Source organism: Heptranchias perlo, chromosome 32 (genome assembly GCF_035084215.1).
Source record: "Heptranchias perlo isolate sHepPer1 chromosome 32, sHepPer1.hap1, whole genome shotgun sequence".
In the NCBI taxonomy this organism is placed as follows: Eukaryota; Metazoa; Chordata; class Chondrichthyes; order Hexanchiformes; family Hexanchidae; genus Heptranchias; species Heptranchias perlo.
In genome coordinates, this window is record NC_090356.1 from 9,654,721 (window position 1) to 9,678,194 (window position 23,474).

Consider the following 23,474-nt stretch of genomic DNA (forward strand, 5'->3'; position numbering starts at 1 on the left):
CATTTGTATGAAGCCTCACTTTCAACTGTTGTTATAAAGTCGAAGCAGTGGCCTTCAGTGTTTCGAGATCATGTGATTATTTCAAAACTAACCTCTTGCTGCATAACTAATAAAGTACAGATAGATGACTTCCTCCAGAGAACACAATCCAGGATTATGATAAATGGCCATTCATCTCATTATTGCAGCATCTGCGCAGAGTTCCCCTGGGGAAGTGTGCTCAGCCTTGCTCTGTTCCTAGTTTTTTCCAGCAACCTGGTGGAGTCATCATAGGCTTTAACTTTTTGCTTTAAACTTGCTTGTTAACTCCCTAATTACTGTTGGCACATGTGGACAGAATATGAGAATGGACTGAAATAGTGTATGATCTTCAGTCCTGAGATAATGGTCAATGACCCTTGTTGTGAAAGCTTGGCTATAACATTGACTGTCCACACCTTCCCTTGATGGGTACCAAACTACAAGTCTCAAGTTCCTCAATTTGGTAATTGCATTTGAGCAGGAAATACTGGCAGAATGGCAACTCTGAAGAAAGCTCAGCCCTACTTGTCACAGATGCCAGCATTCATATTCTATCATTCTGATGTCTGTCAGTGATGGAATATTTTAGCCATGTTTTATAGGTTGCCAAGAAAAGCAGTGTTCAGTTGTCCAAAGTCATTAAGAATGGCAGATTGGAAGAAGATGACCAACTCCAACTCAGAGCCTTGGTTTCTACAGGCTGTTAATACTCTAAGGTTATGACCAGAGCAGTACCACAAGTGTAACCAGCACTTAAGACAGACCTCTATGTTGATGCTGCAGCTGTCAGTGAAGCCGATAACCCCATTTCTGCCAGTGGATCTTTCTCATAGTTAAGTGTCAGATGCCCTGCCAGATTTCTGGAGTATTCATTAGGTCATGGCTAGGCTCTGGGTTTCCCCATTGACTCTTCAGTATAAATTAGGATCATAGAAAGGTTACAGCGCAGAAGGAGGCCATTTGGCTTATCGAGTCCATGCCGGCTCTATGCAAGAGCAGTCCAGCTATTCCCACTCCCCCGCCCTATCCCCGTAGCCCTGCAAATTTTTTCCTTTCAAGTACTTATCCAATTCCCTTTTGAAAGCCACGAATGACTCTGCTTCCACTGTCCCCTCTGGCAGTGCATTCCAGATCCTAACTACTCGCTGTGTTTTTAAAAAAAAGGTTTTCCTCATGGCACCTTTGGTTCTTTTGTCAATCACCTTAAATCTATGTGCTCTGGTTCTTGACCCTTCTGCCAATGGGAACAGTCTCTCTATCTAATCTGTCTCGACCCTTCATGATTTTGAATACCTCTATCAAATCTCCTCTCAACCTTCTTTGCTCCAAGGAGAACAACCCCAGCTTCTCCAGTCTATCCACATAACTAAAGTCCCTCATCCCTGGAATCATTCTAGTAAATCTCTTCTGCACCTCTTCTAAGGACTTCACATCCTTCCTAAAATGCAGTGCCCAGAACTGGACACAATACTCCAGTTGTGGCCGAACCAGTGTTTTATAAAGGTTCATCATGACTTTCTTGCTTTTGTACTCTATGCCTCTATTTATAAAGCCCAGGATCCCATATGCTTTTTAACCACTTTCTCAACCTGCCCTGCCACCTTCAACGATTTATGTACCTATACCCCCAGATCTCTCTGTTCCTGTACCCCTTTTAAAATTGTGCCCTTTAGTTTATATTGCTTCTCGTCATTCTTCCTCCCGAAAAGTATCACTTCGCATTTTTCTGCGTAAAATTTAATCAGCCACGTGTCCGCCCATTCCACCAGCCTGTCTATATCTTCCTCAAGTCTATTGCTATCCTCCTCACTGTTCACTACACTTCCAAGTTTTGTATGATCTGCAAATTTTGAAATTGTGCCCTGTACACCCATGTCCAAGTCATTAATTTATATCAGGAAAAGCTGTGGTCCTAGTACCGACCCCTGGGGAACACCACTGTACACCTCCCTCCAGTCCGAGAAACAACCGTTCGCCACTACTCTCTGTTTCCTGTTACTTAGCCAATTCTGTATCCATGCAGCTATTGCCCCTTTTATTCCATGGACTTCAATCTTGATGACAAGCCTATTATCAAAAGCCTTTTGAAAGTCCAGATACACCACATCAACTGCATTGCCCTCATCGACCCTCTCTGTTACCTCATCAAAAAGCTCTTATCAAGTTAGTTAAACATGATTTGCCTTTAACAAATCCATGCTGGCTTTCCCTAATCAATCCACACTTGTCCAAGTGACTGCTAATTCTGTCCCGGATTATCATTTCTAAAAGTTTCCCCACCACTGAGGTTAAACAGACTGGCCTGTAGTTGCTGGATTTATCCTTGCACCCTTTTTTGAACAAGGGTGTAACATTTGCAATTCACCATCCTCTGGCACCACCCCCATTTCTAAGGATGTTTGGAAGATTATGGCCAGTACCTCCACAATTTCCACCCGTACTTCCCTTAGCAACCTAGTATGCATCATCCGGACCGGGTGACTTACCTACTGTAAGAACAGCTAGCCTTTCCAGTACCTCCTCTTTATCAATTTTTAGCCAATCCAGTATCTCAACTACATCTTCCTTTACAGAGACACTGGCAGTATCTTCTTCCTTGGTAAAGACAGATGCAGAGTACTCATTTAGTATCTCAGCCATCCCCTCTGCCTCCATGAGTAGATCTCCTTCTGGTCCCTAATCAGTCCCACCCTGCCTCTTACTACCCGTTCACTGTTTACATGCCTACTGAAGACTTTTGGATTCCCTTTTATGTTGGCCGCCAGTCTATTCTCATACTGTCTCTTTGCCCCTCATTTCTTTTTTCACTTTCCCTCTGAACTTTCTGTATTCAGCCTGGTTCTCACTTGTGTTATCAGCCTGACATCTGTCATATGCCCCTTTTTTCTGCATCATCTTACTCTCTATCTCTCCAGGCTTTTCTGCACTCTGAGCCAGCAGTAAGTGAAGTTTTGAAAGCCACCCGTTGTGAATGCATTTGCTACCGGCTACAACCTGTTATATTACCTAAGGTCCGAAAAAGTTAAATTCTTTCAAGCGTGTTGTTCTTGAGTGAAATCACAAAAAACACTTAGAACGGAGCAGTCGCTGTGCTTTTTCATATCTGCATGCCAAGCAAAATAAATATCTCTCCACCTTTCTGACTAGACTCCTGTTTGTTTTCTGATTCATTGTTTTTCGCAGTAGAAACAATCCTATACTGGGGGATGGGATTCAGCTGTTTTACTGTTTCTACTATATAAATAAAACAACCTAGCAGACAAGAGGTTTGAGGTGGGGGTGGGGGTGGGGGTGGTGAATGGGAATTGGGCTCCCAAGGTTTTTTGTTGGGGGGTGGTGAATGGAGGGGAATGGGAATTAGTGCTCCCAAGATTTTGGGGGGGATTGGAAGTTAGTGTTCCCAGGTTGGGGGGAATGGGAATTAGTGTTCCCGAGGTGGGGGGGAATGGGAATTAGTGTTCCCAGGTTGGGGGGAATGGGAATTAGTGTTCCCAGGTTGGGGGGAAATGGGAATTAGTGCTCCCAGGTTTGGGTGGAATGGGAATTAGTGCTCCTGAGGTTTGTGGTGGGGGGGGGGGGGTGGGGGAAGAGAATTAGTGCTTCTGAGGTTTGGGGGGGAATGGGAATTAGTGCTCCTGAGGTTTGGGGGGGGAATGGGAATTAGTGCTCCTGAGGTTTGGGGGGGAATGGGAATTAGTGCTCCTGAGGTTTGGGGGGGGAATGGGAATTAGTGCTCCCTAGGTTTGGAGGGGGAATGGGAATTAGTGCTCCCAAGGTTGGGGGTGAATGTGAATTAGTACTCCTGAGATTTGGGGTGGGGGGAATGTGAATTAGTACTCCTGAGGTTTGGGGGGGGAATGGGAATTAGTGCTCCCGAGGTGGGGGGGGAATGGGAATTAGTGCTCCCGAGGTGGGGGGGGGGAATGGAAATTAATGCTCTTGAGGTGGGAGATGGGGGGAATGGGAATTAGTGCTCCCTTTCGGGTGCCATTACAGTTCACTGCTTCAGTCAGCCAGGGAAACATCGGGCCAGAAGCGTGTTAAATTACAAACATGTATAATTAAGCCATTACTGCAGCCTCCTGTAAATGCCTGTTGAGAATATACACAAGTACTATATCAGTGTACAATTTCTCTCCTGAAACATTTTTTTTGTTTAAAAATTTTAAATGAAAATAAATTGCATATACCTGTACCGTTAATCAGCCCCCAAAGCAAAAGGTTAGGATTTTTGGAAATATTTTAAAGCAAGTAATTTAATTTAAGGTTTTTACTACAAGAAAGGTTTAATTTTCTTTTGTAGTTCTGAGTTTAACTGGAAGAAAAATCCCTACATACACTGACAGAAAGATATTGTAGGGAAATGTGTATCGCAATCTTGTCTCCATGACCAGGCCGCCTTGTTTTTGTTTGGTCGGGGTTGTGTTGACTTCTACATTTTAAGTCATTGTGTTTCAATTCATGACCTGGCTAAGAAATTGATGGAACTGTTCCCAAGTGTAGTAAGTAGATTGGAATGACATGCAATTTACACCCAAACTCAGCCTGCAGCATTTGATTGGGAAGCAAGCATTGTAATTGGCAGGTTATTGGCTCACTCTCGGCAATTGCAGTCAATCTACTGTATTTGATCTAAAATTAATCTCCCCACTTTGAGGGTGATCTAAACCCTATACTTATCCCCTCCCCAGAGGGTTGATCATTGTGGTAGGGGTATAACCCTTTGTGTCTCATGAGAGTTGCCTAAAGGAGCTTCCTGCTTTAGCTGCCGCACCTGGTGCTCTCCACTTGAGCCCTTGGCACTTTGTACTTGGGGTTTACATTCGCCAAAGTATATATTTTTAAAAATTTCTTTAAGTAGATTATTGTCTTTGGCAGTGGCTGTGCTAATGTGAAGGATTGCTTGGGTCATTATCTGGCTCCAGTGTTAACAATGGGAAACTGGAGACGATTTCATTACTGTGCTGCTGTCAGCCCGTGTCTCCATGTTACGTTTCCAGTTAGTGAGCCTGCAGATGGCATAACCATTTGGAAGCCCCCAGGGTGCAACACATGAGGGTGGTGTGGGACACGGGTTTGCTCCTGCAGTCGCCCACTCTGCTGAGTTTCTAAACCTCAGTTGCTGAAGCTTCCCCCGCTGAGAGCAAGGGACAACCTGGAGAGTCTTTCCAGGTCCTGCTGATGCACCCTCCAACAGTGCTCGAGGCCTGACAGGTTGGTACATGAATCGAGGACACTAGAGACTGGGAAGAAAATAAGAGGGAGCTTTGGCCATGAATTTGATTTTCATCGCACTTGAAGGTTAACTTGACCTTAGACTTGTGTTGGTTTCTCTCCATCACACTTCATTTAATAGAATTAGTTTAAAGCTGCAGAGTTGAAGACATTTCCACCATCTCTTTGGAAATAGGATTTAGCAACCTTGAAGACCTCTGTTATAATGCAGGCTTTTTTCAACATTTGGGGTAGATTTTCACCTTGTTACCCGGGTGTAAAACTGGTGTTGCGGATTGTCCACCGGTTATAGATATTGCCCGATTCTCATTTCCATTGATTTCACATCTGGTTGGGAAGCTGACAATCTACCCCTTTGCCTTCTGCAGATGGCCCAGCGTGAATTCCTGTAAGTGGGCCTCTTCTCTTATGAATGGCAATCTGCCTTTTATTCTCTGCTGTACTGAGCTAGTGAAATAGAGGGCTAACATTGAGTCCTGACTGCTGTAAATTGTTTCCTGGATTTCACATAGGATGCCCACTGCATCTCCTTGAAGGCAGAAAATATCACCTCGCCAGCCACTTTGTATTGGGTAAATCTACAGATGAGATTCATTTCCAAATGGTTGATTGACCAGAAAAAACAGAATACTATACCATAATGGTAATTTATGATATGTTTACTTGAAATGACTGTTTGTTTGTTTAAAAGAGTGTGTTGTTCTCCCAGCTCTCTGGCAAATTCTTGACATGATGGTCTTTTGCTGTACGACATAATTAGCCGTCTGCGGAGTTTGATGCTCACCAAGCATGCATTGGATAATGCCAGCACTGCTGAGCGTTGAACGGTCACCATGTTTTATGGATTTCATTTGTTTTTGAAGATTGTAAAGCAAACACATCTTAGCAGTTTAACATTGGATGTTGGCTGGGGACCTCTTTGCCTGCCACCTGCAGTTTTCATGCATCTCCACTACGCTGATTTAGCACATGAGAGCAATCGGAAATTACATTTTAGAATACCATTATACTGTACGATATTCCTGACTCTCAACAAATTCCCTGCAAACAAGGTTCTGATGGGATGCAAAATTTCACATCCTAAAGACAATTCATTATCTTTCAAAGAGAGTCAACTAATTACATGAATTCAGAAGTGTTTGGGCCCATTTGAAGTACAGAAACCCATTTGTACCCTGCTGCTGGTTTTAAGTTTTTTTAAAAATAAACTAGCAAGGATTTCCCAATTCGTGATGCCCTCTGCCTGAATATCGTCACATGGTTCAACTACAAAAAGTCCTTTCTGTAGGTAATGAGAAACTTGTAACTGAGCTTACTAGACTGTATAGTAGGCAGTCATCTGGGAGTTGGGCTACTGATCCATAAAAATGTAATATAGCTTATTAGCTAAGGCAATTCTGTACAGTGCAGATATGTCTCAGCGATTCTGTGAAACTGAGCAACTGGCTGATTTGACAAAGGGCTGGTATAAAGGTGACCAGGGACTTTATATACTTGCCATAGAGGGAGTGCAGCGAAGGTTCACCAGACTGATTCCTGGGATGGCAGGACTGTTGTATGAGGAGAGATTGGGTCGACTAGGCCTGTATTTGCTAGAGTTTCGAAGAATGAGAGGAGATCTCATTGAAACGTATAAAATTCTGACAGGGCTAGACAGACTGGATGGAGGGAGGATGTTTCCCCTAACTTGGGGGGGTCCAGAACGAGGGGTCACAGTCTCAGGATTACAAAGTAGGACATTTAGGACTGAGATGCGGAGAAATTTCTTCACTCAGATGGTGGTGAACCTGTGGAATTCTCTACCACAGAAGGCTGTGGAGGCCAAGTCACTGAATATATTTAAGAAGGAGCTAGATAGATTTCTAGACACAGAAGGCATCAAGGAGTATGGGGAGAGAGTGAGAATATGGATTGAGATAGAGGATCAGCCATGATCATATTGAATGGCGGAGCAGGCTCGAAGGGCCGAATGGCCTACTCCTGCTCTGTTTCTGTTTTTCTATTGCAGGGAAACAATTCTTGTCCTTTGATAAACTCTCGAAGAAGCACGGTTTGGTGAGTCAGTTTTCATAAATCTGATATGTACACTTCTATAGACAGTCAGGTTCCTAGAGAATGATTTGAGATCCAAAGTCCTATCTAGTTGTTGGCACTTTGATGATCAAATGGATAATGTGTCATCAGGAGTCAAAGATTACAATTGATGCTAATAGATATGTGTGTTTAAGAGGCTGTACTGGAGTTGTGAATCTGGTAAGGATTCTGCCGTATCCATGAATGCACCAAATCCTGACTATAAATATTTCATTGAAGCTTACAATGTCCATGTTGGCTGAACTGGCACAGATCCCAACACCAGACTGTGCAAGATAATTTTGTGCTCTGGATAGACGTGACGACTACCTTCAGGAACATAGAAAATGCTGGAAATACTCAACGGGTCAGGCGGCATCTGTGGAGGGAGAAACAGTTAATGTTTCAGGACAAGGACCTCATCGACCTGAAATGTTAACCCTGTTTCTCTCTCCACAGATGCACTCCACCTGAGCGTTTCCAGCATTTTCTGTTTTTATTTCAGATTTCCCGCATCCGCAGTATTTTTGCTTTTACTTTCAATTACAGATAGCTAGAGGACATGCTAATAATTCATGACTTTGCAGATCTTGTATTCAATGCAAGAGAGGCTGAAAGGGGAGATCATAACAGGAGCGGATTGATTGAATTGTGCAGTACGGCTGCCAGATTTAAGGTCCGAGCACAAGTTGCAGCAGGATAAGGAGAGACGTTTACCGGGTAACTCTCTACTAAACCAGCCTACATTTCACTCCTAACACGGACAGTAGCTCTGACTATGTATCATGGAGTAATGTAAATCCATAATCTTACTGATGGATCTTGTACCAGGGAGAAATAACCTGTGGTAGATCAGTGCTGGCACACTTGATTTACTTGCTTGCCTGCTTAGGGGGTAGAGTTTCGGTTTTGGGCGCAATCAGGATATTGCGCCCGAAATTGCGCTGGTTAAGTTACAGTTCAAGTTTCCGCTAAAATGCATTTGTATAATAACAAATGTAAAATCTTCCATGAACCAGTGAAATTGGGCAGCTTAATTGGACATAATTGTTTATTTTTTTTCTTTGCGTTAAAAATATTCAATGATACATTTAGGAATGGTAACCTGGCATAGTTTTATTAATGCAGCTGAAAATGGGTTTATCACTAAAAATAAGCATTATTAATAAGTGTCCAGTCCTTCACCTGTGATTAACCTGATTTTAAATCGCTGAAAATGACTTTTTAAAAAAAACTATACTGAACCATTTACTAGTTTCATTGGTGTACACTAGTCAGTTTCTTAGTAAATTAAATATTTTTTGATATGTAAAAATTTTTAAAACGTGCCTACTAGCGTCTGTGCGCCTGAGAAAGTGAGCGCAATTTGAAGAGACTTCCCGAACCAGCGCAATCGGTGGAATCTCGCGATTTTGATCTGGGGGCGTGGCCAGTTTTGTGGGTGGGACCTGTTCTGGGCGAAATTAATCTTAAACCAGCGTAAAAGATCACGGAAAATTCCCCGATTATTTTGCGCTGGTTCGGTCGATGGCGCTGGAATCTGGGCACAAAACAAGCGGAAACTGCACCCCTAGATATTTTCAGAATGGCCCGTATTCTATGTGTGCGGTTCTCTTTAGCCAATGCGTACAGTGAAATAAATGCTTCAGTAGGTTGTAAATGAATATCATTACAGAGCGACATTTGTTGCATTTTTTTACAGCTGGTGTTGAGTCTTGTAGTGTGGCAAAGCAGCTGAAACTGTATTTTTGTTATGTTACAGTTCAGTACGTTACAGATAAATGCCTAAGCTTTCTATTTTTGGTAGGTAACTTTTATTTCTGTTCCCCCCCCCCCCCCCCCCCTCCCATTTTACATTTATTTCCCTTTTTAAAATGGACATTTGTACAATTTTTGTTGCTTCTTATGGGGGTGGAAGGTACCCTAACCTCTCCACTGCCTTCCGATAACACAGACAAGATTTGCAAACTGCTCTGGAGAATCTGGGTGTAAACCCACATGCTACCTCTTCGTGGCACTGTACCACTTGCCTGAGCTGTGCAAGATACATGGTCTGGCTCACCGTCCCTCTCCGGCTGTTTACTGCTTTGCTCTGCTTTAACTTCTGAATTGAATGGCCCTCAAAAATTTGATGGTAGCTTCCATTTTACCTTTGGCAAAATCCCTTTTTCCCCCTCATCACTACATGCTGTATAATTACTCAAAAGACTAATATAAACAGGTATGGGGAGAACGCATGAAAATGGGTCTATGTAAAAGCGCTTCCACGTAGGGTCCGAAATTCATCATGAGCATAAAGAACCCAGTGGCCTCCTCCTGTGCTAGAGGTCCTAAGCCCCTCAGTAAAATTTGGTTTGAATGCAATTGCAGCAATGGGTCGAGGTTCATGTGCATGGCCACCTTCGTCCATCCACCCTCCAGGTACAAATGCATAGCCTGTCAACAGAATGAGCAAAATCACTGGAACAGATACTCCTCTTGAGGCTGGTTGTAAGCAGGTCTCCCCCCCCCCCCCCCCTCCCCCCCCCCACCACTCCCTCACCCCACAACCCTTGCTGGATTTTAATTTTCTTTTGAATTCCCAGTTTAGTTAAGGCACCAGGAAAAACTTTTTTCACCATTTAATTTGGTCTCCCAGCAGAGGATGGAGAAAGTCACGGCAAACACATATAGATTATGGAACGGTTCCTGCAGATTGGAGGGTGGCAAATGTAACCCCACTATTTAAAAAAGGAGGGAGAGAGAAAACAGGGAACTGCAGACCGGTTAGCCTAATATCAGTAGTAGGGGAAATGTTAGAGTCTATTATAAAGGATGAGCTAACAGGACACTTAGAAAATATCAACGGAATTAGACAGAGTCAACGTGGATTTATGAAAGGAAAATCATGTTTGATAAACCTACTGGAGTTTTTTGAGGATGTAACTGGTAGAATAGATAAGGGAGAACCAGTGGATGTGGTTTATTTGGATTTTCAGAAGGCCTTTGATGAAGTCCCACATAAGAGGTTAGTGTGCAAAATTAAAGCACATGGGATTGGGAGTAATATACTGGCATGGATTGAAAATTGGTTAGCAGACAGGAAACAGTAGAAATAAATGGGTCTTTTTTGGGGTGGCAGGCAGTGACTAGTGGGGTACGCAGGGATCAGTGCTTGGGCCCCAGCTATTCACAATATATATCAATGATTTGGATGAGGGAACCAAATGTAATATTTCCAAGTTTGCTGACGACACAAAAGTAGGTGGGATCGTGAGTTGTGAGGAGGATGCAAAGAGGCTTCAAGACAATTTAGACAAGTTGAGTGAGTGGGTAAACACATGGCAGATGAAGTATAATGTGGATAAATGTGAAGTTATCCACTCCAGAAGGAAAAACAGAAAGGCAGAGTATTATTTAAATGGTGATAGATTGGGAAATGTTGATGTACAAAGGGATCTGCATGTCCTTGTTCACCAGTCACTGAAAGCAAACATGCAGGTGCAGCAAGCAGTTAGGAAGGCAAATGGTGTGATGGCCTTCATTGCAAGAGGATTTGAGTACAGGAGCAAGGATGTCTTACTGCAGTTATACAGGGCCTTGGTGAGACCACACCTGGAGTATTGTGTGCAGTTTTGGTCTCCTTACCTCAAACGATTTACTTGCCATAGAGGGAATGCAGCGAAGTTCACCAGACTGATTCCTGGGATGGCAGGACTGTCATATGAGGAGAGATTGGGTCGACTCGGCCTGTATTCACTCGAGTTTAGAAGAATGAGAGGGGACCTCATTGAAACATATAAAATTCTGACAGGACTAGACAGACTGGATGCAGGGAGGATGTTTCCTCTGGCTGAGGGCTCCAGAACGAGGGGTCACAGTCTCAGGATACGGGGTAGGACATTTAGGACTGAGATGAGGAGAAATTTCTTCACTCAGATGGTGGTGAACCTGTGGAATTCTCTACCACAGAAGGCTGAATATATTTAAGAAGGATAGATTTCTAGACACAAAAGGCATCAAGGGGTATGGGGAGAGAGCGGGAAAATGGTATTGAGATAGAGGATCAGCCATGATCATATTGAATGGTGGTACAGGCTCGAAGGGCCGAATGGCCTACTCCTGCTCCTATTTTCTATGTTTCTTTGTCTATGTTTCTATGATCAGGGTTAAGGTTCAGTCACAACTTAGATGATCTTGGACACAGGCTACTTTTGTAGGTAACTTTTCAGAAGAAAAGCTGCTGGGACACGAACTCAACTGGCCTGTGTCACATCTCCAAATTCTGCACATTTTGCTCTGTCCAGTGGCCTGCCCTTAAGCTAAGACAATTCACCGGCCAATAGCCTTGTCTTTCAGATGCACAATGTTGTTGTTTGCCCCAGACCACTCCTACATCTTCGAGACTGCTCGTGTTCTGAACTCATACTTTAGGAGTGGTTGGAATAAAAGGTGCTGATTTGTTTTGGTGCTTTGTCTGTGTGTTTTGGATCAAAAGATTTAAGTTTCATTGGTTATCCAGTAATCTTATGAGGAAAATAAAACTTGGGAGAGTTAAGACTAAAATATTTATACTTTGATTCTCCCTGTAATGGAGAGAGTAAGATTTTTTTTCATCTAATCATGTTTAACTGTAAGGTTTTCTATCTGAATGGGGTTTTTTTCTGCCTAATATTGTGACCTGCATATAATTTTGGAATCCAGAAAGTGTTATCTATTGGTGTAGTTCTATTTAATTATAATTGTGGTTTTCTGTTCCCCCTCCTAGATTTTCCAACAGGTCGATTTCAACAAGAAACCGGGCCGGATGAGTATTCGGCCAATCAACTTTGCCGTGATTCTTAAGCTATCCAATGCAAATCTACAGGAGAAAGCTTTCAGGGTAAGCAGAGCACTAAAAGGTAACCTTGCTTGTTGCCAGTGCGACCTAGTAGCTATCTAATGGGATTATAAGGATTATTATCACGGAAATGCATTGCATCAGAGCACCTTCCTGCCTCTTTTAAAAGAGGATTGAGAATTAACTTCAGTAACAGGTTTCTGTTTGTATCTTATTGTTCGGGCTCTAATATTCATTCAAAAACTCGCCTTAATCAAACAGAAACTTTGCTCAGTAGTTAACAAGTCATTTCAAGTTGGGATGTGGGAAGAAGGTGGGGTTAATCCAGATAAATCAGGGACCACAGAGAGGGCACAGGCTCACAGCTATGGACCTTGAGAACTGAAACCTTTTGGGAGTCCCACAGAAAGTTCTTGAGGCTCAATGTGGAGGGACTACACTACTAATGCCTGGGTTCTCTTATTCAGCCAAACACCAACACCCAGATTGTTCACAGAATTGGCCTTCCTTGTAATGTAGCGTCCAAACATCTATTGATGTTTAGGTAGTTGGCTCATTCACAGCTCCCTCTAAAGACACTGCACAGGTAGCTGTCCAAAACTTTACAAGAGTGATTGTACTTGTAAATGGGGAAAATGATGGTTGACCACAGGCCACTGGATGTCCTTTCAATCTCCTGAAACACAGCTTCCTCTCCGTTACTGCTCAGAACCCAGCATCATGTACAGAATCAGAGCAGACGAAGCTGCATGTCTCTTCGTGACTCAGCTAAACTTGATTCTCACCCAAACCTCCCATATGCTATGTGGACAGGATCTGCTGCCCCACAGAGGTTTGAGAGCCAATATACCCAGCTCTCCTCAGTTTCCATTTGACTGCTTTGCAACCTAACAAAACAGGACTTCCATCCTTCAGGAGCAGATACTTTAGTAGCATCTTGAAAGGCGTAGAACATGAAATGGAAAAAAGATTTGTTATTCAGCTCCATGACCTTAACTATAATCCATTAGGCCATGTTATTGTTCCATTTATGTGACTGCAATCAGTATTAGTCACCTAGCTTCCTGAAGTTCACTTGGCAGCTACCATGGTCTCTCAGTGATCTGGCAGAAAACTCAGTTGACGAACACTATTAATAGCCAAGTTTGTGAAGGTCACCTGCTAAATGTAAACGATTGTCTAGTACCTAACAGCAGCCTGAGTTCTGAATCTTATGCTGAAAACCCATTTGAACCTGTGTCTTTGATTACAGATTCCAAAGATTTAAGCCTATCACTCTACTTCCTTCTGTTTCAGTATGCTGGGTGGGGAATTTAATACTTTGGCAGTCGACTCACTGTATCTGGTTTGGCAAATGGACGTGTTAGGCGTAAGACTGCATCCAGCTTATTCCCTATGATTGAATAAAACTTCTCTCTTTCACCTGCCAAAACTTCACATGCTTCTTTCATTTTCTTACTGGTCACAAAACTTTATATAGATGGAACCAAATCAATTGGTGCAAAACCTTAAATAAACCCATTGCTCAGCAGCTTCACAAATGGAATGGTAAAACTTATCTTCTTTTGCTGTCTCTATGGTAGATTCAGCATTACTTAGCAACGGTATGCTCTTTTTTTTTATATCCTTTCTGTGAAATTTGCATTCCACGTCTTTTCTTTTGAAGTCTTTGTGATTTGTTGCCCTTGGAGCTTGATAATTCTGGGCAAGTTCCTTTGTTCTATCACTTTAATCCATTCTGGAGCCTTTGTCAAAAATAACTAAGGAGCGCATCCACATTGAGTCCTTATATACAGTAGGTACAGTAAATGATTTGTTGCAGTGCAAAATCCAGTAACAAATCTTGTGACTTTCTACACTTAATGTGATTTCCTGTCCTACCACAATTTTGCATTTGAAGTCCTAGAGGCAGTAAAAATGTCAGTATATGAGTGATAGCAAATCATTTGTCGCACCAATCGGTTTGCTCTGATTTGCACTGAGAAATCACCTGGTTCTTGCAGGGACAATATTCCATAATTTCCTCCATTAGATGCTGAGCCCAGTTCTTTTCCATGTGGAAGATACATTTTATAGAAAGACCACACCAATAGTGATGTATGTAAGCTGCAATTACCAAGACATGAAGAAATTTGTATTATTGGACAGAGGAGATCCTTGATTATTAACTGTGATTTCCAATTTTGTATTTGGACACTGAAATGTTATAGATAATGTTTTAAAAATCCTTTTGTTTGCATTCCAGGATGGTCTGATTGAACAGTTGTATGACCTGACCCTGGAGTATTTCCACACTCAGGCACATTACATAGGCTTTCCAGAGTTGGCATTGCCTGTTGTCATTCAGGTATGAAGTAATGTGTGTGTGTGTGTGTGTGTGCATAAAATCATCATCATCTATTGCTAGCATATTAATTTTTTTAAATAGTGTTCCTCACTCAAGTAAATGTGTGCTCTATACATCCTGCAGCTAAAAGAATAAATAGGTTTCTGCCTGTGATGTGCTGTAGCAACACACATTTACTTAAATAAATGTATGATGCTCATTCATTATATTTGCACAAGTACATTGTTGATTTGTTTTGGTATCAAAAGCTTTGGTAACATTACACTTTCCACTTTCTTCGCAAAATTGTACTGCAGCATTTAACAATTTATTATTAAATTTTGCTCAGACTATTGAGTACCAGACTGGGTATTATACATTGTACGATCCTAGGACAGGACAAAATGGGAACCTTTTATTCCAAGGGAAAGAATTAATTTTCCTATAGATGATATTATTATTCGATATCCGGTTTCCACACAAGCATGCAGGCCTTACGTCACTTGAGGCCTTTCTTTCAGAAGAACTCCCCCAAATTGATCACACTGAACTCTTGTAACTTCCCCTCAGTCTTTGCATCAGAAACCAGTCCCAGAGCAAACAGTAGCTGGATTACATTTAAAATATCTAGTTAAAAAATGCTGGGTGAAAGTTCAGAGACACAGACTGGCAGGTCCGCGGCAAACCATCCAACAAACTCCCTGTCGCTCCCATCTTCTGGTGGCAGGTGGTGCGAAGTGAGGGGCTGAGGTACTCGGAGGACGACCGGGAGGGAGGGAGTGCAGCTGAGCACTTGGGGTTGGCCTGAAGAGAGCAGAGGCCGGGCCGGGTGTGGAAAGTGGCCAGTATTAGAGACAAGACAGGTATTTTTTAATCAGTACTCAATACTCTGTTACATATATGAGTTTGTTGCATTTATTTCAACACTGCGTGAACACTTCACGTTCAACTCTGGGCTGTTAAATTGGAGTGACCTGTAACTGTTGCGTTTTTAACTAACTACAAATCATGGTAAGACAGAACTTTCAAACATCAATCTGTGGAGGCAGCAAAATGATGTGCAAGAAATTGGTGTTGACTGGTTGTTAAATTCAAAACAACGATATATCTGAAATTAATCGTGAAAGCACTAGTCACTTACAAGGGAAGAGAATGGAGGGGCTACGATTTTTAAATGATATGGTTCCCTGGAAACAGGGTACAGTGTATGAGATTTAAGGCACTGTGCAATTCACTGGGAGCAGGGCAAGGCATTATATTGTTCATGGGGAAGGGCGGGGGACTGGAGTTAAGAGCAAAGACAATGATACTCTCTGGCTCCTTGTTGCAATGAAACCATTCAGTACTTTATTGTAGCTTGGAAGAGGTGGGTCAAAGTGGTTAATTGAGATAACTGATTTAGACAATTGGCTACAGCAAGAATGTAGTGAATATAAACATTAGCTACCCGCTGAAGGCATTTTGGACTCATGCTGCAAAAGGATAACAGTGAAATATTGTGTGGTACCAGATGGCTATAACTTCTATCGCAGATCAGCTGATTTGAAAAGAGAAAGTCCCTTTTTGTTTGAATTTTACATCTGCTTGTGTTTGTTCATCTTTACTGGCCCCTTAATCCATGGACACAGGTGGAGCGAGTGGTTCTTCGAACTATTTGAGAATTGTTCCACGATGTATGATCAGTGTTTGGCTGCTCCCCCATTTCTCTCTGCCAGATCTCTTTTTTTTGTACTGTATTTTGAAAAATTGTTACCACTTCCTGAAGTGTGTGCCAGAACAAATGCTAATCATTAATGCTTCTTGCAATACTTAGGGTAAGGACATACTGTTTTGGTATGTTTTTGCCACATCAAAAGATTTCATCATTCGAGGGGGTAGCGACTGGCTAACTATCAAGGGCAGGAACTTGATGGGTGCAGAATGGTAAAGTGAGCAGAAGTTGGCCCGTTTTTTTTTTGTGCTGAGGGTGCATGCTGCTTCTGTCGTTACGATTCGGGAACAAAACGGGTTTCTTTGCGTTAGTGACACTGTAGCTGTTTGCATGACTTGTGGTCCCTTTCCTTACAGCTGAAAGCTTTTCTGAAAGAATGTAAAGTGGCCAATTACTGCAAACAGATCAGGCAACTCCTGGAGAAAGTCCAGGAAAACTCCACCTACCTCAGCAACAGGCGGCAGAAGGCCACCTTCGGTGTGGCGAATAAAGAGGCTGTGGTAAGTCGATGATGCTGCGTTATTTCTTCTGAAGATATTCCACCTCCGGCACATTGCCTGTGATGGGAGCGGAGACATTTGAAAGCTGTTTTCTCACTGATTTTGAATTGACAGCCAGTTGAATTCTGTAATCAGCTGTGTGAGGAGGACAGTGTCACAAGAGACTTATCAATACATTTTTCTTTGAATAAAGAACAGGTGATTCGATGCGTCTTAGCAAAATCTTTTCACTGTATTTATCAGTATGAAATCCTTTGAGTATCGCGTTTTTTGTTTTGCAAAGAAAAATGTCCATATATTAAAGTTAACTCATTGCATACTATGTGAACTAAGATAAGTAATGCATCTAATTCACCTGTAGACAAAGCATTTCTTGGCTTTCCTTTAACCAGTCAATTTTACAGCAAAGAAAGGGGCCATTTGGCCCATCAACCAAGCACCGATTCTCTGAAGGAGCTATTCACTTAGTCCCATCCGCTTGCCTTTTTCCAAAAGGCTCAATTTTTTCCAAGATATTTCCTTTTTAAAGGCTATCATGGATTCTGCTTCACCACTGGCATAAAAAATTCTCTTTTGATGAGTTATGCCTAGTTTGATAGGTCCTAGTTTGACACAGGAGTAGGGGACCATGTGTGGCACTGCCTAGCTACAGTGTCATGACAATGTTTTCCATGTGTATGCTCAGCACGTAGTTGCCCCAGGAACTATCAAGCTGTGGAAGCTACATCATTAAATAAATTTAAAACAGAAATGGACAGTTTCCTAGAAGTAAAGGGAATTAGGGGTTACGGGGAGCGGGCAGGAAATTGGACATGAATTTAGATTTGAGGTTAGGATCAGATCAGCCATGATCTTATTGAATGGCGGAGCAGGCTCGAGGGGCCGATTGGCCTACTACTGCTCCTATTTCTTATGTTCTTATGTTTACCAACTCACAAACCAATGGAAATGGTTTTTCTCTTTACCTGATCAAAACCCCCTCATAATTTTGAACACCTCTACCAGATCTCCTCATGACTTCCTTTGCTGTGGTCATTCTGTCAGTTGAATACATAATTGTCACCTCAGTGACTTAGAAATGTTTTTGGTTTTCAGCCCAATATTAAATGGTTAGTGTCCTCTTCTGAGATGCTTGTTACCTTTTGTAAAGAAGTATACTGGCAACTGTCCAATAATTCTGTTGGGATGGTTGAAAGTGCATTGGAACTGCTTGCCATGTCACTTCAGGGATGTTGAATGTTTTCATTGGATCTGCCAACAGCCCAAGAAATATCCCCTCACATCATATAAAACATTTCTATTGTGGATACTAAAAAGGCAAAAAACAAATGGACCATCAAAGCACATACCAGGCTGATAAGTACAATTAACACAGCGAACCGAAAAGTCCTTATTTTCTTTGTTCTTCCTCATCTTCCGCACACTGGAGGAGTATAGTGTAGCTTGATAGTTCCTGAGGCAACTACGTGCTGGGCATACACGTGGAAAACATTGTCATGAAATTGTAGATAGGCAATGCCACACATGGTCCCCTACTCCTGTGTCATATAAAGTCAGGACCTATCAAACTAGGCGTACTCCTACAGGATGGGGTGGGTGCATATCATTTGAAGAAAGAAGACCCTACAAGGTTGGGAAACTACCTTATTCACAAGCCAATCTCTTTCGTTGACTATTGTCTCTTCAGTTTTCATCATTACATTCTAAATATAATCTCTTCAAAGTTATTCATTTGAATCCTTTTCGCCAACTTTATGAAGCACCTTTTGTGGACACTATCCTGCCCAGAGCAGAGAACTGTTTTCCTATCTGCCAGTAATCTTATGAGAACTATTGGATGTTTCTGATCTGAGATCCCAGACCAGGGCAAGATGCCAAGTACACAGTGTCGAGTCTGGAGAGAAGACATTTTTCAGGGTAGTTTTTTTTTAAAAGGTTCTCTGCCTGCTTCAAAAGACTGACCTTGCATCGTGACTACGGCACAGAAACAGGCCATTTGGCTCACCTGGTCTATGCTGACGTTTATGCTCCATGCGCGCCTCCTCCCTCCCTACTTCATCTAACCCTATCAGCATGTCCTTCTATTCCTTTCTCCCTCATGTGCTTATCTAGCTTCCCCTTAAAGGCATCTGTGCTATTCACCTCAACTGCTCCATGTGGTAGCACATTCCACGTTCTTACCAATCTTTGGGTAAAGACGTCCCTCCTGAATTTATTAGTGACTATCATATATTTATGACCTCTAGTTTTGAACTCCCCCACAAGTGGAAACATTTTCTCTACGTCTACCGTATCAAACCCTTTCATTATCTTAAAGACCTTTATCAGATCATCCACAGCCTTCTCTTTTCTAGAGAAAAGAGCCCCAGACTCTCCACTTGGAACAATTCCAGATGCAGGAGGCACCTTACACAACTCTGTCTGCAGCATAATGAAAGTACTCATGTCATCGAGCAAAACCCTTTGAAAATTTTATACTGTAGGGAGCAGTCTGCTGTTCTTGGTGTCAAACTTCCTTGTCCCTGGATCAAGAGAAGATTCTCAGTGATGTGGTCGTGCACTGTTTTGTAAAGTCTGTTGAACCACATTGAGCAGTGTGTTTTGAAAGGTTCCAGGCAGCCACCCAGCAAGTAACAAACTAGATCCTTTGACCATATACCCTTGAATTCGCCCCCAGACCAGAGATGATTTTTCTTTGTTTCCAAACAAGTTCTTGACCAGCTGCCTTGTGTTAAGGAGAACATTCAAAGTTATAGTGGGATCCTGTAGGCACTGGAGAACATTGTCTGAACATTAAGAAGCCTTGTGCACTTTATTACTCCCACTTGCACTCTTCAACAGATGGATGTTCCCTGATTTGTGCAGGGAGCAGCTTTAAAAAGAGCAGGAATAGTAAAGTGGACAAAATGCTGTAAAGCACAGCAGTCAGTATCCTGATTTTAAAAACTTAGATGTAGTTGAGGAGAGAATATCCGAGCCTAATTGACCATGTGTGTGGGCTAAGTATGACCACCGCAGCCCTGTGTGTGAATATTCCTGCACACTGAGAGAGTCTGAAAATTGTTACCTGCGTCTTGTCTATATCGAGTAGAACCTATCGAGCAGGCCACATGAACCGTAGAGGGAAACCCCTTTTTCTCATTTCAAGTTGGGGGTTGTAGGAGGGATGGTACTTTACAAGTAACTATGGGTTTTATGACAACAATTAGGGTTAGATTTTCTTCCTATTGACTATGAATGGTTGGAAAGCTAGCCCTTAGTGCCACCTATGCGGACTCCAGTAGATGTCCTGTATGTGCTGCTGAGTTATATACAGATAGGAAGGTGAGGTTTTGTTGCCGCCTTCCCCTTGCTCGATGGATCACACACCTGCAGTCAACAGGCGTACTCGCACAAACTATTCTTGTGGTTTTCGGCTGACCTGGTGACAACTTTCCAGCATGTGTTTTTTTTTAAACTTTTCTCTCCCTAATGCTGTGTAGAAGACTCATTTCTTGGTCCTGGACATAAATTCTTGTCAGCAGAACAGATCATTTAAACTGATGCTCCATTGCGGTACTGAGGAAGTGCTGCATCAGTGAAGATGCTAGCCTTCTGTCTGTTTAGACGGATGTTAAAGATCCCGTGACACTATTTAAAGATGGTGGTTGCTTCAGTGTAATGGTCATTCTACTCCAGGCTGTTTTTGGCACAAAATGGCCACCACTTTTGCTACACTGTAAAAGCCACTGTACCCCGTGACACGTGAGGTACACTCGCACTTGCCTTTCTTGTCCGCTCAACACGACTCCTCTTCCTCCTCCATATCTAGGAGCAGCATTAGAACCCTCGAGCTATTTCCATCCTGCCCACTTTGTTTGCTGCAAGCAAAATGGCAGCTGGCAAGACTGATGTAAGAAACAAAATTGGAAAGAAAAAGTCTTGCAGGGCAATTGGGCTGAAACAGCATCAAAAATTAATGCAGGTAAAGCAATGTAATGAGCAAAAGCAGATTGACCAACCCATCAACAATCATCTTCAAAAGAAGCCTACCCCCCTAGACCAGATGATCTGTCCCTGACTATACCCGTTTCATATGTCATATGGATAAGCTGCACCGCTGATTTAAAATAACTGTCTTTCTTTCTCTCTCTCTTTTCTCTCATTTTCTCTCTCTCTCTCTTTTCTCTCTCTCTCTCTCTTTTCTCTCTCTTTCTCTCTCTCTCTCTCTCTCTCTCTCTCTCTCTCTCTCTCTCTCTCTCTTCTTTCTTTCTCTCTCTCTCTCTCTCTCTCTCTCTCTCTCTCTCTCTCTCTCTCTCTTCCGCCCCCCCCCCCCCCTCCCAAAGCATTAAAACCACTGAGATGCCACAATATGCAGTTAGAAGGAAAGACAGGCTTGAAGATTTAATGAGACCAGAGTGGTTGTGTATTGAAGGGATTGATTCTAGGAATGTAAGAGAGACACTGAGCAGCAGTGAAATCTATCAAATCACCAATGGAACAATTGCACACAGGGTGTGATTAAAGGGCAACTCCGTGCTTGATGATAAAGTTCAAGGGGACGAAAAGAGAAAGCTGGGGTGAGGATTCTTTCCGTATAAATTTTCTCCTCTACTTATGCCATAGTTAAAATGTTTGTGTAAAAATGAGTCTCCTGACCAAAGCTGTTGAACGGGATAAATTATTGTGAGGCCTTGCACTGTTGCTGGAGCCTCACACACAGCCAGCGCATAATCGGAGAATCACGGGCTTGCTGTCGCAATTTTCCGATACATGCTGGCTATAGCCAGACCCCACCTGTGGGCCAGAGCTCGCAAAGTTTACCCTAATATCTCATTCTTCTATTTCAATCCCATGTCAGCCTGCTCAAATCAGGGAACCATTCTGTTAACAGCTGCTATCACATCACCAAGGAGTGGCTTCATAAGAGAACGCACAGCTGGCATCCCGGGTTATTGTGGAATCCAATACAACGGCAGCTCAGGTGGGAAGAGTCAGTGCCAGCTCAGGCACAGGGGTACCTGGCCAGTACTGACTTTGTCTAGTTCGGGTGCCTTCTGATCAGAGTTCAGACTGGTGCATGGTTTCAATTTTATGGTTTTCTTACTTAGAGGCTCCTTGGTGAAAGGGGTGTGCCAAAATGGTGGTCTTACTATTCTGTAGATGAGAGGAAAGCTATCAGTTAGTGCTATCCACCCTCTTTAAGATTCGTCAATAATGCCAAGTGTAAAATCTTCCAATATGTGTTTCTTCTTTGGTAATAAAAATTGCCTTTTTAAAGCACACTGCATGCAGGTTTTGCCTTTGGTGCATTTCTCCTTTTAGGTCAGCTATTCCTGAAATATTTTCCTGAAAATGTGTCTTGAGTTGCGATCATCTCCCTTCCAACATCATGTGTGGAAATTGATTGCGAGGTTTGGTGGCCATTCTGAGCCCAGTAGTTTGGACAAGGTAGACTTGGCTGGCCATATGATTTATGTTTTCTTTTTAAGAGGTAATGAAACTACTTCAGGTACATGCAGGAAGAACCTGCCAGAGTCTTAACATTTTTAGTTAAAATTTCATTATCTACCTTGGAGTATTCCTTTAAGAATATTGTAGTACTATGTAGCGAAAATTTGGTAATCTTGCTCCAAAGGTAAAGTGTGAGGAGTGGAAATGACCTATTGATGCAGTGGAGGCCCCTCTTTTTCTGATGGTGCTTTGTTTAGACATATGTGAGGAAGTTCCATATTGCAACTGATCCACGCCATACTTGGACTGGGAGTTGGGAGCCTAAATATCAGTAAGACTCGTAAATTTTTTCCACTTGGCACTGACTTTGCATGGCTATCTGGCAAACGGAAGTTGGACATAAAATGAATGCCCATAAACATGTTTCATATTCGAAAATTAAAAGAACAGGCAGTGATTCCACTCTAAATCAGCTCATTAAGTACCACTTTTAAAAAGCCCACTGCAAGCCTCACATTGTGAACTGTGAATTGTTTTCTGATTATGTCCGTGTGGATAATAGTGACCTGTGTTCCAACAGAAGTGTTGGGACTGTCTTTCCAAAACTGTTTGGTTTTCAGCTACGCAATCAATTAGACCTAATTTAAACCTTCAGCATTTGAAGCAACCTCAGCCTTTCTGAAAAGCCTAGGGTTGGAATTCTCGTGACTCGGCATGTTCCTAAGAGCAATTAACCTCTGACTGACCTCATCGTGTTACAGCAATTATACGTTTTGGCCTTAAAGGGACAGACTAGGTTCGATTAGGGTTGTCAACCCTCCAGGACACTGCTGCGAGTAGCCCGGAGAAAAATCATAGGAGCATATTTTTAAATTTTCTTTGGGCACTTTGTTTACTAGTTATTGGAGATGGGGGAAAAAGGCTGTTTGACCATCATTCATTCGGGTAATGAAGAGTCTGTTCGCTTTACGATTGGCCTGGGAAGACAGTGCTCCGTGAGGATGGACATGTCGGGCGACCAATGGCGGGAGTGTGTGGGTGGGGTGGTTGGAGGCTGCAGGTCATGTTGGGACAACCTCCAGGAATATGTCCAACCAGAGTTGGCAACCCTAGGTTCCAACAATTGTACTTTAGTACAAGAATAATGCATAGTACTTTGCATGATATGATGCTCCTGCCCTTCATTGGCTGTTTGTAGCCAGTATGTGTAGATGTGGCATTGCTCAGCAATGACTTGTGTGATTTATATTTGATTTGTCACCATCAAGTAGACCTATCCTCCATGAACTGAGCGCTTATTGACTGGGGAAACAGTATCATCATATTATAGATCAGCCCAAGGGATTAGACGCAATG

The 23,474-nt window shown here is 42.5% G+C and overlaps 1 protein-coding gene across 1 annotated transcript in view; it reads left to right on the plus strand.

Annotated features, from left to right (window-relative positions):
- The window catches only part of noc2l (NOC2-like nucleolar associated transcriptional repressor), a 148,774-nt gene that overhangs the window by 85,516 nt on the left and 39,784 nt on the right, over positions 1–23,474 (plus strand). The window contains exons 13-15 of the mRNA XM_067970310.1: positions 12,077–12,190; positions 14,394–14,495; positions 16,542–16,685. Of these exons, the coding sequence (XP_067826411.1) occupies positions 12,077–12,190; positions 14,394–14,495; positions 16,542–16,685 (360 nt within the window). The remainder of the gene's footprint in view (positions 1–12,076; positions 12,191–14,393; positions 14,496–16,541; positions 16,686–23,474) is intronic.